The sequence below is a fragment of the Podarcis pityusensis genome, assembly GCF_964106645.2.
Source record: "Podarcis pityusensis genome assembly, chromosome: 6".
NCBI classification, from domain to species: domain Eukaryota; kingdom Metazoa; phylum Chordata; class Lepidosauria; order Squamata; family Lacertidae; genus Podarcis; species Podarcis pityusensis.
Window position 1 is genome coordinate 48,357,299 of NC_138030.1, and position 17,999 is coordinate 48,375,297.

Here is a 17,999-nt window from a genome sequence, read left to right on the forward strand (position 1 = left end):
AAACGTACAATCCTTATAATATCTGCCCTGGTAGAATGTTTGAAAAAGTATTGGGTGACTTTTGAAAACACAACTAAACCTGTAGAGGAATTTGTTACTTTACAAAATAGGTAACACTGTATCCACATTTTTAATGCACGTTTCTTTATTTTCGAATGTTCTACATTCAGTTGTAGCTGCCTAAGCCATTCTCTGAAGTAAATATTGATAACAAAGAGAATCCTATCTACAGTAACATATGACTTATTTACAAATGATCAAGAACGATACAGTGCTAAATAGCAGAGTGAAAATCCTGACGTCACCATTTCCAGTTTGTATGTTTTCTTTCTATTTCCTATGTTGTGGAGAAGTTTTCTGACTCTGTGATGTCAATAGGGTGCTTGTACACATTGCTGTGACCTCTTTCCATCGGGGACCAGAGAGACAGCAAGAGCAATTGTCTCACAGCAAGCGGTAAAGCAATGGGTTGGGATAAGTACTGCTGTACTCAGTGGGGTGAGTTGGTGTAGAGAAAGAAAATCAGTCTTAACTTCACCAGGCCTTCTAATATGGGGAAAGCTGGATACTAGAAAGAAAATGAATTATTTACTTAAGGCTGAAGGGACAAATTGCACCAGTTCCAAAGAACTGAAACTGATCTACTTGGAAGGTTTGAAAAATGTTACTTAACTTTCTTGGTTAATTTGCACACTGATAATTAGATTTCATGTGTAATCTAGAAATTGTTGGACTTGCACATTCAACCCTTTAGGATTTTCATTGAGAATCACCGTTCAGACCATTTATAGATACGGAAGTTCTGCTGAAGAATCCACAAAAGCACTGATTGTGTCGTTCCCACAGAAGGTTGATGCTTTTTAAAGATCTCAGTTGTATGCACACACAAATGTCCAGTGTATCGCATGATTCATTGTTTGCAGACAAGATTGTGTTGGCTCTCTTTCAAGTTGTCGTCAGGGTTTACAGATTGCCGAGAATTTCAGAAAGGAGGAAAACTACCAAAGAAAATGGCTTAGAGATGGGAGGCTCTTAGCTTTTGTTCCTTCATGCCCTTTTGGTGGCATGTTCTTGGAAGTATACAGTTTGTGCCATGGGTAGGTTATAGAAAAATGTGGACTCTTTGAGTGGCTTTTATTTACTCCGTTGGCTCTGCTCAAGCAGAACAGTGAAGCTAACTGCAAGTCCTTTTTCCTAATTGACGAAGAAGGTGAGAGAGCATTTAGAGAAATTAGATACAATGCAACATGACATTTAGATCCCGCAGCACCACAAAAGACTTCTACACAAATACATAAATGCATGAGACAAATTATAATGTCAGATTGCTAATGATTTTATTTCTCATTTAGGCTGATGTACATTATAAATACTTGGATGTAGTTGCTACACTTTGTAGTGGGGGAGCAGTCTGATTCATCAGCATGGGAATTGCCTCAGAATTTATGGTTAGTTCTCCCTATTCAGAAACATTTTCCAAATTCTTGCAATGAACAGTAAATTCTTACTAAAAATGAATTAACATCAAAGTCAAAACTTGCTGCGCTTTTAGGGAAGCTAAGGATAACTGCTAAAATAAGTGTTTTTTGTTTTTTGTTGAAGGAACATTGGTGAGCTTGGGCTGCTGGAGTAAACTCAAATGCAAGGTTAAGTGTGGTTTTAAATTTACAGGAGCAGCTCTGTGAATTAAGTGAGTGCTAAAGATACCCATTCACCAGTCTCTTCCATAGGAGGACTACTATTGTTGATTATGTTCCTTAGAATGGAAATTACCTTCTTAAAAAGCTGGAGTCTTAGAAGAGGCCACAGTCCTTGAGGTTCTCTTTGATGATGACATCCGTGACTGCGTCAAATACAAATTTGACGTTCTGTGTGTCTGTGGCACAAGTCATGTGACTGTAAATTTCTTTCACATCTTTTCTCATGTTCAGATCGAGGAACTGAAGCTTGATGTAGTTGCCTGCATCTTCAAAGGTATTGGGACCTGTGTACGTAAGAGAAACAAGGAAGAGGCTATAAATGTTGCTGAAAGAGGCATAGCTTATTGGAGAGTTTCTCATTCAGAGAAGGGCTTTTGATCAAATGCAGTCTCCTGCCAGAGGAGGGGATGCTTGTTGAGTCCTCCTTTCCTATAGCAGAGGAGGAAGTGAGTCATAGATGGCACATGATGTTTCACCCATGTTTAGTGTGTTTCTACATCATATGTGAAGCAGTTCTTGGCTCTTGATGACTGGCTACTGTAAGGAGGAAACTGTCGACCAACTCACCATCATAATCTGGGAAACAAATGCTGAGATGTACTTTCTTGATCTTTTCCTCAAAGAGGTCCTTCTTGTTCAGGAAGAGAATAATGGAGGTGGCAGCAAAGAACTTGTGATTGCATATACTGTTGAACAGATGCAAGGATTCGTGCATGCGGTTCTAGAGGGGAAGACCACACAGTTCAAGCAAGCTCAAAGACTTCGTGTAAAACATCTGTTTATTCTATCCGTAGGGTATGCTTCTAGACACAATACTTGACCATTACCCCCAAATGCTTCTCAATTACTTCCAAAACATTCCCCTTATAGCCCCCCTGAGGATGAGCAGGGAGTTACAGGGGAAGAAGTCCTGTGGTCTGATCAGATAATCCATTCCATTCCTGCAGCTTGGGATGCAATTCTAAATGTAAAAGTTGCGTAGAACAATGTTGAAAGACAGAATTTTAAAATGTCCATTTATTGTGAAGTCAAATGGGAGGTGACCAAGCAAAAGTAGCAACGTTTGTACATGTGTCATGGCATTTTCTGCACAGGTTTGTTCTTGTTCTTAAACTGAAATTGGAGCAAGTCTATACTGGAGCTGTTTGGCTCAGTGGTTGATGCATCTATGTACTTGCCTCTCTTGGTTAATCTAATTGTAATAGATGGATTCTTCCTAAATGCCCTCGGCTTTGGGGTTTAAAAACACACCCACATTATAAAATACTGCTGTTGCTGTGGCATTGATCTACTGTCTTACCAGTATTGGCCTACTCTTCTTAGCCAAAGTTCTAACTCCTGTGTTGTTTTTCTCTCTCAGCGATATAAATAAGTTAGAAAGCACTGCATCTATAAGGTTTTGATCCTTTTAATTACAGAGTATGGAACAGGCTGCAAAACAAGCTTGGATTCCCTCCTTTCAGTGGACAGTTGCTGCAGACATGCTGCTTTTTTCCTTTTGTGCTTGGCGACTAAATTTGCTTATGGTGGGGTAAATCATCTATCGCTTCCTTCTCTTATTTTAGTTAGTCTTGATGGAAAGCCTATGATCAACTGGGGGCAGGGGGGAGGGCTGTATAGCTGATGCACTTTTTTTGGCACAACTTCTATGTCTTCCTTTTGGTAAGATTTCCAGCAGCCCAGTTCTACTGGCGAAAGTAATAGAATTTCCTTTTCCCTTAGAAGGATTCAGAGAAATACAGTTCAACAGCATTTGACCTATAGGTCTTGCAGCAATAGGGAAGTGTTTGTGATGTATACTTCTCCTTTCAGAATCGTTGGGGTTTTCAGGAGGAATTCTTAGTAAAACTAGGGGTAAAATTCTTACCCTTCCTGTGCCTTGAAAAGCCTGCCCTGCCTTTGATGTCACCATTGATGTAAATTGGAAGCTTTTACCAATCCTTAAAGTGCACAGGAAGGATTGGAATCAACTGGTTCTAGGATGTATGCTCACAGAGACATATTTATTTTCAGGCAGGGGTTAAGCCAATGCTTCCTGGATTTGCATCAGAGCAGCACAATTTGGAAACAAACTACTAGTTCCCCCAAGGCCCTAATTTTCCTCCCTGCTCTACTCAAAAACAACTTTTGGCAGGCTCTTTATGTAAGTAAGGGTATGATCCTGGCGTTATTTTTTATTCTGTGGGACAGGGGAGCTGTTGTGGTGGTTGTTGGATTTCAAAGCGGATGCAGGCATGTTTGTGGAGCGATAATTAATCTCATAAGAGTTTGAGCGAGAAAACATACCACTTCATCATCTTCTACCAGCACCATGTCATAAGCACTGAGAGCTCCACAGAAGATGATACAGGTCACCCCTTCGAAGCAGTGGATCCACTTTTTGCGCTCAGACCGCTGCCCACCTACATCAAACATCCTGCAGAAAGAAGAGTCATGATTATGATATTTATTTTCAAAGGTAACCATTTGAAACAGCATGCTAGAAGGGAGGAGTCATTCCTCAGCATTGTAGCTTTAAATGAACATATGATTGGAACTCACAACAGGTGAATATTTTACCGTTCATCAGGCCAGAGGCATAATGCAACAATTCAGACAAAAACATGAAGATAATACCAGAAATGTAAAACTGACACAGATTGGCAAAATATTTATTTAGAAAAATGTATATCCCTTTTGATCTCCAGGGAAATAGCTAACAAGCAACCATTGAAACAGTAAATGTCCAAAGAGAAATCAGAAGGCTAAAAGTAGCAAAACAGAATATGCAGAATAGCTCCACCAACAAAAATCAAGCTGAGGTCAATTAAAAGGGGAAATAACTCCTATGGTTGCTGCAGAGAGACAGTAAATATAAAAATCATAGAAGCCACAGACCATTTTGAGAACTGAGGGCACTCAGTGATGGGGCCACGCAGGCTTCCTTGGGAAGGGCATCCCGTAAGAGTAAGGGGACACAACTAAGAAGGCCCTGCTACACTTCTGTGCTGTAGTGGTGCAGTGAGTAGGACTTCACACATGAGAATAAAGCACAGTGTACTCTGTAAACAGGCATATACAGGAGGAGACAATCTTTAAGATAAACAGAGTTTATCCATGTTGCCATTTGGTAGATGGAACATGGAATGTGCTGTGATTGAATAAAGAGCAAGGAGGGCTACCTAGAAGGGTTTTCTTTCTCACCTGAAGTTGAGGTCTTTGACACCAAACTTTGTCTCTATGATACCTGTGGTCTTAACTCGTGATCGCAATACATCCTGTTCGTTGGGGAGGTAGCCGGGAGCACATATCCTATCCAGTTGGTTCAGGTAGCTGCAGAAGGAAATGGAGATGTAATGCTGTAATGTCTACAGCACATGTGGGGGCTTTGTAATAAATTGTTCATCCTCACAAATTGGGGAGGTAAATCACTATTTGTATTCCCCATTTTTCAGATGGGAAGCTGAGGCCGAGTGACTCTTCCCCAAAGCCATCTGGAGTCTTCATGGCTTAGCAAGGTGTTGAACCCAGATCTTGCAGGATCGGACCACTACATCCTTTTGGCTGAACGTAATTACCCTTGACTTGTCTAGATCCAAGTGGTTGGAAGTGTTAGGTGATGTGTATATTATACTCATATGCACAGAAAACCATATGTGAACAGCTGGGAACTGGGTTCAAAATGTTCTGCTTCTACAAAAATGGAGAGTAACAGGTTAAAGAGGACTCGGGCAGCAATACTGTCTCTGCTAATGCAGTGGCTTAGAACACATGCAAACATTTACCAGGGCTCTCTGCTTCTCTAAGGTACTGCAAGAATTGTGCAATTGTTGTGGGTTACTAATTTGCAGTTTATTAGGCTGTTGTATTTGGTTGGATATGTTTAAATTTGCAGCTGTTTGCTTTTGCCAGCCCTTCGGTCATGGCTAGGATAGACCTCTGTTTGTTTCAAACTTCCGCCAACAAAGCTAGCAAAAACAGAAAGGGATGGCTCCTGGTCAATTGCTCCACAAGGAAATTGGCAGCCATTATATTTACTGTGGGCACAGCCAGCGCTTTTGGTTCCCCAGGCCCTAAACTGCCCTAAGAAGTGTACAGCAGAAAGCAAATAGGCAGTGCACATCTAACCTGCCCTAAGCTTCCAGCTGCATTGTTAGAAGGCTTGGTTGTGGTGGCACAATTGCAGAGCACCCTGGAGCAGTAGTGATGTGGCACTGGAGGTCTGCAGACTAGGGACCATTTGTCATGCTCCTGTTCTTTTTCACTTCAAGCAAAGAGCATCTTAACACACATGTTGGGTGGGGTCACCTCTCTTATCCATACTCGCCAATTGCATGGGAGCCTCTTTCCTGTGAGTTGATCCCACACTCCTGGGAAGTATGAACAGCCCAGCCAAATGGTGGATTTCAACCCTGTCGAGTGCCAGTGAGGTGCAAAAGACTTAAATGACTAGTCTTACCCATGTTGCTGCATTCACACCTGCTCTCCAGTGATGTGGGATCTCTCTGCAGGGAAGTGACTCCCGTGCTGCTTAGCATCTGTGGGAAGGGGACTACCGGCTTGGAGATCGTGGGTTGCATACAGGGTTCCTGTTGCATTCCCACATTAGACTTCCGCTTGCACAACGGAGCTTACTCTTCCATCTCCATCCCCACCCTCTCCATCCTCAAGATCTGCTCTGGAGGATTGGGGGTCCTTCCAAAGCATGGGGAGAGAGGAGGAGGGAAAAGTCTAGTTGTACAAGTAGAGCTCTTGTGCAACATTGAATGGAACGCTATGGTAAGGCACAAGGAAAGAAGTGATCTGCAGAAGCTTGCTGCATTTCAAAAGATGGAGAAGCCTGACAGGGCAAGTTCATTTGCTTTGTGTACTACATATGTTTGGGGCTGATGGGATTTGTAGTCAAAAAATATCTGGAGGGCACTAGCTAAAGCTGAAATGTACTATATAAATGCATGGCAGTCTCTCTCTCTCTGAAGTCTCCCTGCCACAACCCCTTGTGCTGGCAATATTGCCTCTCCCCTCCCCAATATGCTTCCACAGGGACCAACTTACTAGGAGGCAGAGTCATTGAGCTGGTACTCAGCGGCTCGCTCAAAGCAGGCCTGAACACCTGCATCCTTCCAGAGTTTGGTTATACAGTCCACTAGCTCTGGAGGCATGGTTCCTTCTTCGATGGAGTCAGCCAAGTTGAACAGCTGTCGCCCCTCATCCTGTAAAGATACAAAGCCTGTAAGGAGACTGTGGTTTCCTTGGTGACAAGGGTATGGCAGAACCTCATAGTCAAGTGTTTGTATTTTTCACCCTCACAACCTGTTTTTAGCCGCACAGTTTGGGCACTTCATAATTTCCTCCTTTCTGACTTTGCAAAGGTCTTCTTATTGGGCATGCATCAAATCAGAGGACAACAGTGCATTAAAAAAAAGGAGGAACAGTTGTTTCCCAGGGCCATTATTGACAAGTGAAGAAAAAGTCCAAATTGCAACAAATCAACTTTGGTCTGGAGATTTAAAAAACAACAAAAAACCTCCTATGGTTGGTCGATGGTTTCTCAAGTTGAGCATTTCTTGTGAAGTATTTTGAGAAGGTGCAAATACAGTAAGGATCTGCTGGGGATGATTTAAGCTGTAACATGTAGGGGGAAAGCTGGTCTGTGCTTCCACATTACAGTATTACTCACATGGATGCAGGTGTATGTGCTACCATCTTGGCACCTTCTGTGTAGTGATCTGCTCCAACATGGCATCTTTCCAGAAACATCATGCGTTGGGTGGTATCCCAGCACACTCGCACTCTTACCTTTTTCAGTAAGTACTTTGATTCTCACCATTAATGGTGTTAGGTAGGAGAAGGTAAAGTGTAACTGTGGCCACAGCCTAGGTACCACTGGAGGTCTTATTCTGACACCATAATTCTAGGAGCGAAGGAAGCTGCCTTATAGACCAGCTGTTCATCTCTCTCCGAATTGACTGCACTGACTGGCAGTGCCCTCACCTGTATCTCATACAAGAGAATCTTTCCCAACCCATTCCAGAGATGCTGGGGACCTTCTGCATGCAAACCAGATGCTCTACTGCTGAGTTACAGCCCTTCTATGAATCAGCTCCGGTGAATCTATGGCTACTGCTCTTGAAAAGTGGTCTTTAGCCACCAGGTGGCATCATCCCATAGCTGCTTCGACTTGAGGCTGAAGCCCAAATCTATCTCTTTTTGATATCTTATGAAGTGTGCGGCCCAGTGCATTGAGATCACAGTTACACTAACTCTTACTGTTCTGGTGCTTGGATATTCCACCTGTCCTTTCCTACCTATTTTTTATTCAGAACATCCCATGGAAATAAAGATAGGAAACGTATCTAGCGGCAATGGCATTCCTTTTGTATGATTATACATATTGACCTTGAACACAAATAAACAAACTTTAATAGCAGGTCCCTTTTTAGCACATCAGCCACATTGTAGCTGCAAATGCCTTGGCCCTCGCCTTTCCCAGAGATCCTCATTCGCTCAACGAAAACATGCTGCTGTCATGCACAAGGATACTGACCGCTCGGCTAGAATCCGCATAATCAATCCCCAGGGTGGTCATGGCTCTGATGATGGCCAAGATGGACTGCAAGATGTTGCCATAAATAACTGCTTTGAACTCCAAACATTCTTCTTCCGTGTAACCATCTTGATGGATAATCCTGGGTAAGAATGGGGGGGGGGGGGAGACAGTCGCCATAGATGAAATAACCACTCTGGATCTTCTTGAGAAGTTCTATCCATTTTATAGAGATGCATAGTAAATGGCATCTATTTGCATTGGGGGAAGAAAGTTTTTTAAAAGGACCATAATCTAAGACATCACAGAGTAAAGCCTGCCCCAAACCACGTTGGCTGAGATGACCATGTCTGGGTGAAGAACACATTTTGCCCCATGCCTGATTGTACGCCATGGGGCAGCAGTTTTGACATTTTCCCATAACAATAAATGGCTCCCATTAATTGTGCAGCAAAAATGAGAATACTGTCTATCCCATTGAAAGGCCTTGAGTTTTATTTGTATGTTACTTGAATGTGAAGGCTGTTAAGTCCTAGATACATGGACAGATATGATGTTTAAGGTCATCACCTATAAAGGACTTGTAGGAAAATGTTGCCAAGATGCCTCATGATATATAATTAGCTGCCCTTCCACTGAAGGCCTGTGTATTAAATGATGGCCGTTAAGTTTGTAGGTCACTTTTCTATTGTTGGAATTCATGAGTAGGGTAGGTAGGTGGGTGGGTGTGGGTGTAGTCACATTGGTTACTGCTACAGTTTAAGATGCCTCTTCCTGTATGGTTTGCACTTTCACTCTGGTGTTAAATCTAAGCTCCCAGAAAGTTTTGAGTATCCCAGGGAATACTAAAGGCTACTAAAGGAAGTATAACAGAACTGCATTCATCTTTTGCTGTTTGTTTGTCAGTTCATAAGCCACAGGGCTTAGAAATCTGACATTATGGACTTTGTCAACAGCCTTTATTGCAGGCTTATTATTATGAGGATTACTAAAACCATGTGCAGGGAAATTAATGTAAATTAGTCAATGAATCCGCTATAGCAGGAACTGGGGATCTGGTGCCCTCCAGATGTTGTGGACTACAATTCCCATTAGTCCCAGTCAGCATGGCCAATGGTCAGGGATGACGGGAGTTGTAGTCCAGCAACATCTAGAGGGCAACAGGTTCCCCATCTCTGTGCTATAGCATATAAAGCATTATTTCTTCCTTATCCTGCTCAGGATCAGCTTGTGAAGCAAGCAGTTATTCCATGTTGCCCTAGCTTGCTTTTAACTAAATGCTATTTTTATTTGTGTTTTAAGCCTTCCATAATCTGTTTAAGTTATTTGTCCCAGCTCAGTCCGGTTGCCAACAACAGCCTCTAAATGTGCTACTCTGGGTTGGTGTGGGATAGCAGCGCAGGAGGAAAGGGCTGAAGGACGCCCCTGTTTTTAGGGCTCTTGGTCCCCAGTCTAGAAGGCAATACTCACTTCATCTGTTTGACAATTGTACTCTTGCCCGACTCTCCAGCACCTGGAAGAAGTAAAAGGAAACAGATTAATGGCAGAATATGGGGAAAGATACACACGCAGATCACTATGCAAAAAGACAGGGGTCGTTTTGTCTTGGCACTTAACTATTTTATATTTTCTTACTGGAATGTCTTTCCATTGCCAAGTTCCCCAGTTCAGACGTTAGGTCACCAGGCTTACTCATGCAAATAAATGCCCATGGCCTATTCATATGGGTGACATAAGATCAGAGGGGACATGTGGCTTCGTGTTTGTGGAGGAACATCAGTGATCACTACCTCCTCCTCTGATGCACATATGGATGGACTATTCACATGGACAGTTAGTTGCTTGAGCAAGATAGCTGCACACCTTCTTAAGCAACACCTAGGGTAAATGATATGGCAGTATACAGGAGCTTTAAAAACTGCAGGTGACATTAGATAGGTCAAATTGGCACACTTCATTTGTGCTTATATCCAGCTGGCTTTCTGAAAGGTGGTGTTTTGCAATTTTGTGCACCTAATTCAGATTTTTAACTTGAGATTTTGAAAGCGATGTAAGGGATGTAAGGTGGGCATGATGGTTGGCGGGGGGAGAGGAAATTATGCATTGTGGGGAACAGGAGCATAGGCTAGCAAACTCAACAGCCCAAAGAGCTTGAGACATGCTGCAAGAGGCGTTGTTGCTCACTATTACCCTGCATTTTGGCAATACCACACACCCCATTCTTTGTGAAGTAACTGAGGTTCAACCCAGCATTGAAGTCCAGTCCCAGATATCTGGGAGGGCAAAGGCTTCCTTAGTAATATAAGCAGGGTGGTGTGTTCATTGTTTGATGTGTCTTGAGATACATCCCAAAGAGGAGCCTTGGCCTATTAAAAGACATCCCACCCTGAATACTGAAGCATTCCTAATTCAAGTTGAAGACCTGTCTACAACTTTATTTATAACTGCAGTAAAGCCTGTTGCTGTTGGACCTGACTCCTTCATATATTATTTCTACATCAACCATTAATATGTACCAGTAATATTTTTTCTCTCCCTATGAAATTATTCTGAAAGACTACTTTATTGATTGGGCCTAATCCACACATGCAGGAGAATGATGTGGCAAACGGTTTCAGAAGATATGGTGTTAGTCTTGCTTCCATTCCCCCTCTCCTCCCTCCCTGTCTTTCCTTCCTAGCATTACAGCGTAGCACAACAAAGTTTAAAATACTATCCTCCATAGAATTCCTTTGCAGAGTTTCAACATGCTCTCAATTAAGATTCCACAGGTAGGGACTATGAACAGAGGACAAGTTAGCTCACATTTTTCTCTCCCTCCTAAACTTCAATATATTTTAGAATATTTGCTAAGGAATAAGAATATACCTGTTTCAGTTTTCCTTCAATCCCTGACCCCCTCCATTCTCTTCCATAGTTACAGTCTAATGTTCTAAGGTAGAAACGGTTTTGTTGCTTCAGATTATAGGTGGGGAGTCAATGATTTAATGTTCTCCTGTGTTAAAAACACCCACACAATCCCTGCTAACTGAAAACTAGCACAGTAAGGAACAGATTGGCTTTGAATCCCTCAGACTAATTTCCTAGTCTTTTTATTTGCAGGGAGTTGAAACAAAAATAGGTGAAACTATTATAAAATGCAACCCGCTCCTCAGCAGCCTTTCTGTTTTTGCAGTTAAATGTTACAGATCTGTACCATATACGAGTTGAAACTAACACTTGAAGAAGCTACATTTCTCTCTCTCTAAAATGGTGTATACACTACAGTGGTACCTCGGGTTACATATGCTTCAGGTTACAGACTCCGCTAACCCAGAAATATTACCTCGGGTTAAGAACTTTGCTTCAGGATGAGAACAGAAATCGTGCTCTGGCGGTGCGGCGGCAGCAGGAGGCCCCATTAGCTAAAGTGGTGCTTCAGGTTAAGAACAGTTTCAGGTTAAGAACGGAGCTCCGGAACGAAATAAGTACTTAACCCGAGGTACCACTGTAATTACAACAGATTAGAAGAGCAAGGAGTTACCGGGAACATGTAACGTGTCCCTGCTGAAAATGTAATGTGTAAACCCTCTTGATGCAAACTGCTAAGCACAAAATCACTGCTCCAACTGCTAACTAGAAAATTCCTTCATAGGCCAATGAAAGAGTTGCTGATGTTTGCCAGTCTGACCAGTCGTGTCTATTTCATTGATGAGAAAAGAGAGTGGGAGCAGTTCATTATTTGTATGGGGTTTTTTTAGAGCTTGAAATAAGTGCAAGAAAATTTCCCATCAGACTTTAGAGTACATCTCTTTGGAAATGTGGCTGTGCAGGTCTGGGTGGCAACTCTCATGGAGAAATCCACCAAACAACTGGAACTTAGAGATACCATTCCGAAAGAGATAATTTTATTGATAAATTGTTTTTGTTGCATTCAATATGGAAATTGAAAGAAATGCACTTTACACTCTCTGGCTATACAAAGACATCTTTAGAGAGACCTATTGGCATGAAAAGGGGCGCCAATGACATGGGATGTTTGCTGCAAATCTTCCACTAGGGAATATACTCTTGGACACAGATACTTCAGACACTTTCCATGTTTATCTTGAGGCTTTTGTTTTGTTTTGTTTTAGAGAGACAAGATGCCCTGTCTACTTGTGTCTTGCTGCAGTTATGCTGGGGTAAACATTTTTTTTCTTAAAAAAAACAAAACAAAAACTTTAAAAATCTAAAATAGTTCAGATCTGAGCAACATTGTGTGCTTCTTGGAGTATCTACTAAAGATGCTGGTGTTGATTTTTTGAAGAGATCTTGCACGGAAGAAGACACAGCCTTGCTAATAAAGTGTTAAATATGTTTCAGTTATTGCTGGAACAGAAAGCATTATGTGAGCCTCTCAGGGGATGCATGTTAAAGGAACAGTGCAGACAGTTGGAGGAATCTGGTCCCCCACCCCCACCCCCGTGAAACTATGTCAGTCTCTATAAGTAGAAAGCCTTTGGTAATGCAGCATTCCTTGCAAAAGGGTATGGATTGTGCCATTTCCAGGATGTCATGCAAGAAAGCAAAAGAGGAAATGCTGGGAGTGTTCCTACGACATGCATTAAGAATAAAGAGGCAAAGTAATTACTAAGGAAGTTACCAAGGGAATGGATTTGGATAGAGGCCAAATCATTCTGCTGGGCCTCCCCATGCTGGGCTTAGCGACACAGCCTCTTTCATATAGCAGATCCTTCTGTATCCACCTATTATTATTATTATTATTATTATTATTATTACAGTATTGATTATATTTATATACCGCCCATACCCACAGGACTCAGGGCAGTTCACAGGATAAAATCACAATATAAAAACACAAAATGCATAATCAAAATAAAAACAAGAACAACCCAATAACCCCCCGCAAATAATCAGAGAGGGAAAATAGAATTTTAAAAGCACATACACAATATTTGTAATGAAAAATATAAAAATAAGCACCCATCAGGTATCATCAAGGAGTAGATTAAAAGTTCAATTTAACTGCCTTTCAAATCAAAACATTTTAGCCATTGGTCCCCCCCCCCCAATTGCAACCATTCATAGAAGCTCTTTGATCCAGTGGAGGCTGGATTTAATATTTTGGCTGGCTGCTTTAATATTTTGATTTTTCATTTCTGAAATGCCTCAGGTTTCCTCCCAGTATTGTGCATGAACTGTTTAGGAGACAAAACTTCAGTCTAATAAGGATTTGTGGTCTTGGTGCTTGCAGTGTACACTGTTCCTATTATTTAGATGGCAAAGTGGCGTGGCAGGAAGATTCTTTCTTATCCTCACCTGGCTATTCTTGGTTATTTCTCACTGATATCTCTCTTTTTGTCCATCTCCCCCCCCTCTCCCCCCCCCCACACACAGAGAGAAAGCTAGTATGCTAAATGCACTCAATAATTTGATTGTAAGATTGTCATGGCAGCTCTTGGATTCTGCTTGTGAAATCACTAGTAGTAAGAAACACAACTCCATCCTAGGGTGCCATTTCAGATTCCAAAATCAAGTAGTTGTGGAATTATATCTAACTCAAGGAGAAGGTAGACTGCCTACAGATGATATGAGGCCACAGACAAATTGTGGTTCCTCACAGGCTGGCATTCAGCCTTAAGCACCCAGGTCAAGAGATGAGGCCATCTCAGTATCTCTTTCTGTCTCTCTCTCTCCTAAACATTTCTATTGCTGTCTGTTAACCCAGCACAAGTAGAAGGTTAAATACTGAAGCCAACAATGACTAGGTAAACTAAGACCAGCCTTTGAAATTACTAGGTAGGCCAGGCCTATGCTGAATATCACCCCTGGCAGGTGCGTAGGAGCAGTTCACAGCATGGTTCCAAGGTTTGCTCCTGGATCTAGTTCCAAAAAAAGCTGCCCAGTAAACTTGTAGATGGGGGTGCTCCCACAGAATATGTGGCCTGGAATCAGGGAGGGACACCATCTCCACTGCCGCTCCTCAACTGGCACCCCTACTTTTATATTTTATTTGCAGGTTCAGCACTTTACTGATGTGCCAATTAGGCTAACCCCGGTCAGCAAACCAGAGTACAGATATCCCCCTTCAGCAATGGAGGCTGGTCTAATAGGGCGAATGGGGAATAGCCCCTCCACCTCAGTCTGCCCCAGAAGCCAGCCCCTACTTGCCTGTCTTGTTCAGTGCAACCAATCAGGCCGTGGCTCTGCCTGTCATTGGTTCTGGCTCCACCTACTGTTGGCACATCTGCCTTCCGCCCTACCAGTCCTAATGAGGATCAGCTACCATTGCCCTCTGGGCAAGGCCACCATCACTTCTGTTACATGGGAGCTGATGTTGCATGGGAGCTAGCATTACTGCCATATTGAATTAATGATGCATGAATTTATTGCCAGCTGGAAACACCCCATGTACATTACTACCCCTAGGGCCAAATCAGACTGTGTATTGGAGTTGAATCCCAACAACTTCTGGAAGATTCCTCACCCTTCTGTACTAGAACTAAACACAAAAAATCAGTCCTTCAAGATAGTTGTCTAGACAACTTTTTCATTTAAGGGAAGTACCTGGGTTTTGCTAAGCAGGGCACACTTGTGAACCACATTCCTATACCTCCTTTCCTGTGAATAAACCCCATTTAAATCAATAGGATTTACTTCTGCATAGGATTACACTATAAATGCCCCTCTCCACGTTTGTATCAAACCATACCTCCACCTACAGGTATTCCAATTCTAGTGACGGCCAACAGCCCTAAGTTGAGACAACCTGGAGCCAATGTGGGCTATTTTTTAAAAGGCAACAATATAGTCCCAATTATGTTTTAAAATTTGCTTAGTTACAGAGGCCTTCTCACCGCTGCAAAGTAGATTCATAATAGTAACTTCCACTGGGACTGATTCATATTTTACCTCACATCAGTAGATATTTGCATTTTAGATGTGCTGGCTTAGAAGTGTGTGTTCTTTAGGTGCTCACTTTTTCAGGAGTAGGGAAGCTTTTTCAGCCTGAGGGCAGCATTGCCTTATGGGCAGCCCTCAGTGGTGGGTGGAGCCAGAGGCCAAAGTGGGTGGAGCAACAGATCAGATGCTTGAACAATAGTCAAGAGGTTGCTACACATACACACCTCCACCTCCATCCTGGCAATTGAGTACTATCATACTTCAGGGACACATTCCAGCTAGTCAAAAGCACAAGGAAGGGTGCAGAGAAAGGCTGGAAAGGAGGTATGGGTCTGATGGGAATTCCTAGGGCCAGATAAAGGGCCTGAGGTTCCCACCCAGCTCTACTTCTCAACAGTTATCTTCTTCGCTTGCCCTTCAGTCTTCTTCAGCAGCCACAGTATGTTTCCTCATCTCATCACCTTAAGCTGCTTATTCCAAAACAGGAAGCTGCTTAGAATTAGGACTTAATCACCCTGATCCTAGCCTCCCTTCTGTCACCTGAAGGAACCCATGTTGCACAGTGGCAGGCAAGCACAGGCTATCTGCACATTTGATATATGCTACTTCAGCTATTTGATCTATGCTCTTCTTCTTTTTTTCTTGCTGTGGAAGGTTTATTGCAAGAAGCCATTTTGTTGGAGCAAGCACATGGGATCCTGCTTCTTTCCCATGCAGGAGGAGTTTCCATGCAACCCACTGCTCCTAATAGCAGTGGTTTCTAATTTCTCAAACTTTGACTTGGCTGAGCTAAAAGGCGGGAGTGGCAACATCTTTTCCTGCTGCATGTAGAATGCCAGAGGTGCTTTTATCTTGATCTTTGAATTCTCAGGGGCTGGGTGGGTGAACAGGCTTTCTGGCCTAGGTGTGACATCTGTGTTCCTATATCCTCTAGGCTTTTGTGTCTGGAGAAGCCTGTGCTTTTCAGACCACTATTGAATGAGCTGACACAAGGTGTTCCCTTTCCTTTGCCCAGTAATAAACTGTGCACTGCTGTTCGTTTCTGCATCTCAACTGCACCTACGGTCACCCACTACGGGACTCCAAAAATTCACTGAGCTCGCACAACTTTACAAGATGTCCAGCTACTTTCTTTAACCATGCACTTTCTTGTCTCAAACTTCTTTTGTGCCACCTCCTGTAAAATCTCCATTAGTCACTTTCTTCCCACTAATTCACATTCTAGATTAGTTCATGGCAGAGAGCAACATCTGGTAGCCCACAGATTCCCCATCCCTGGGTTATGGAAACAGCTCACAGCTATGAGCCACACAGGCAGGGCATCATTCAGATGAGTTTATATGTGCAGCAATCAGGAGCTTGGGAAGATGTACACTCCTAGGAGCACTGCACATCCTTGTTATACTTGGAAAGTCATCAGCCACAAAAACCACGGATAAGAACATAAGAGCCCTGATGGATTATACCAAAGAGCTAACTGAGTTCGGCATCCTGCTTCTCACAGCAGCCAACCGGATGCCTATTGTAAGCCGACAGAAGAAGGTGAGGGTAATATTCCAGTTCTGCTGTGGCTCCCTAGCAATTGCTACTCAGATGGCCTGCTGCTTTTGATCCTGTAGGTAGTATGCAGCCATACTGATGAGCAACCATTGATTGCCTTATCTTTCATGAACTTCTCTAATTCTCTTCCAAAGCTGTCCAGGTTGGTGGCTATCACCACATCTTGTGCTAGCAAATACTGCAGTTTATGTGGTGTGCAAAATACTTCCTTCTATCTGTCCTGTATCTCTTGACATTCAGTGTCACTCTCGTATTATGAGAAAAGGTGCAAAACCTTTCCTCTAGCCATTTTCTCTGCACAATGCATAATTTTATACTCCCATACTTGTCTCCCCTCCACCTCACGCACCAAACTAAATACCGTATTTTTCGCTCTATAACACGCACTCGACCATAACACGCACGTAGTTTTTAGAGGAGGAAAATCCGTAGGCATGCCACCCGTAGGCATTCCCTCCATAACACGCACAGACATTTCTCCTTACTTTTTAGGAGGAAAAAAGTGAGTGTTATGGTGCAAAAAATACAGTAATTGTCAGGAGCCAGTCTATGACAATAACCAGCTTTGAGGGGCACATGAAGTATCACTGAAGGTGTCTGAAGATATCAAGTGGGAATGTTCAGCATTGCATGGAATTACAACTTGGGGCGGGGGGAGAGGATCCACTCTTGCCTCTCAGTAAAGCTGTCTAGAATCAAAGTCAATCTATTTTGATGCTGGCCTTCTGCTGGTCTCCTTTCATGTTTCGTGACAAGAGGTTCAGGGGATAGACACCGAAACCACATAGGGACAAACCTCCATTGCTGGTCTGAACACCAACCCCAAAGCACAAAGGGTACCTGCAATCAATCAATACTCTTTCAGCAAAAGGATAATACCTGGAATCAATCAATACTCTTTCAGCAAAAGGATAATACCTAAGTCAACATCAATATAAACAGACAGAATGCTTTCATTCTGAGCCAGTGTGGTGTAGTGGTTAAGAGCGGTAGTCTCGTAATCTGGGGAACCGGGTTCGCGTCTCTGCTCCTCCACATGCAGCTGCTGGGTGACCTTGGGCCAGTCACACTTCTTTGAAGTCTCTCAGCCCCACTCACCTCACAGAGTGTTTGTTGTGGGGGAGGAAGGGAAAGGAGAATGTTAGCCGCTTTGAGACTCCTGAAGGGGAGTGAAAGGCGGGATATCAAATCCAAACTCTTCTTCTTCTTTCAATTTCTATAGCTATTATCAAGTAAAGGCTGAATTTTGTAACATGAATTCATTTCTAAGTCCTATAAGAAAGCAAACCTGGATTGACACCAATGCCTTTCCTTCAGCACCACAGACC

General features: G+C 42.8%; 1 protein-coding gene across 2 annotated transcripts in view; it reads right to left on the bottom strand.

The window, feature by feature from the left end:
* Positions 1-123: 123 nt before the first annotated feature.
* The window catches only part of GNAT2 (G protein subunit alpha transducin 2), a 30,426-nt gene continuing 12,550 nt past the window's right edge, over positions 124-17,999 (bottom strand). For both annotated transcript variants that reach the window (XM_081010556.1, XM_081010555.1), the window contains exons 2-9: positions 9,697-9,739; positions 8,227-8,368; positions 6,735-6,892; positions 4,884-5,012; positions 3,987-4,116; positions 2,268-2,421; positions 1,774-1,984; positions 124-1,194 (exon numbers count right to left, since the gene is read on the bottom strand). In XM_081010556.1, coding sequence (XP_080866682.1) covers positions 1,794-1,984; positions 2,268-2,421; positions 3,987-4,116; positions 4,884-5,012; positions 6,735-6,892; positions 8,227-8,368; positions 9,697-9,701 — 909 coding nt within the window. In that variant the 5' untranslated portion in view covers positions 9,702-9,739 and the 3' untranslated portion in view covers positions 124-1,194; positions 1,774-1,793. The remainder of the gene's footprint in view (positions 1,195-1,773; positions 1,985-2,267; positions 2,422-3,986; positions 4,117-4,883; positions 5,013-6,734; positions 6,893-8,226; positions 8,369-9,696; positions 9,740-17,999) is intronic.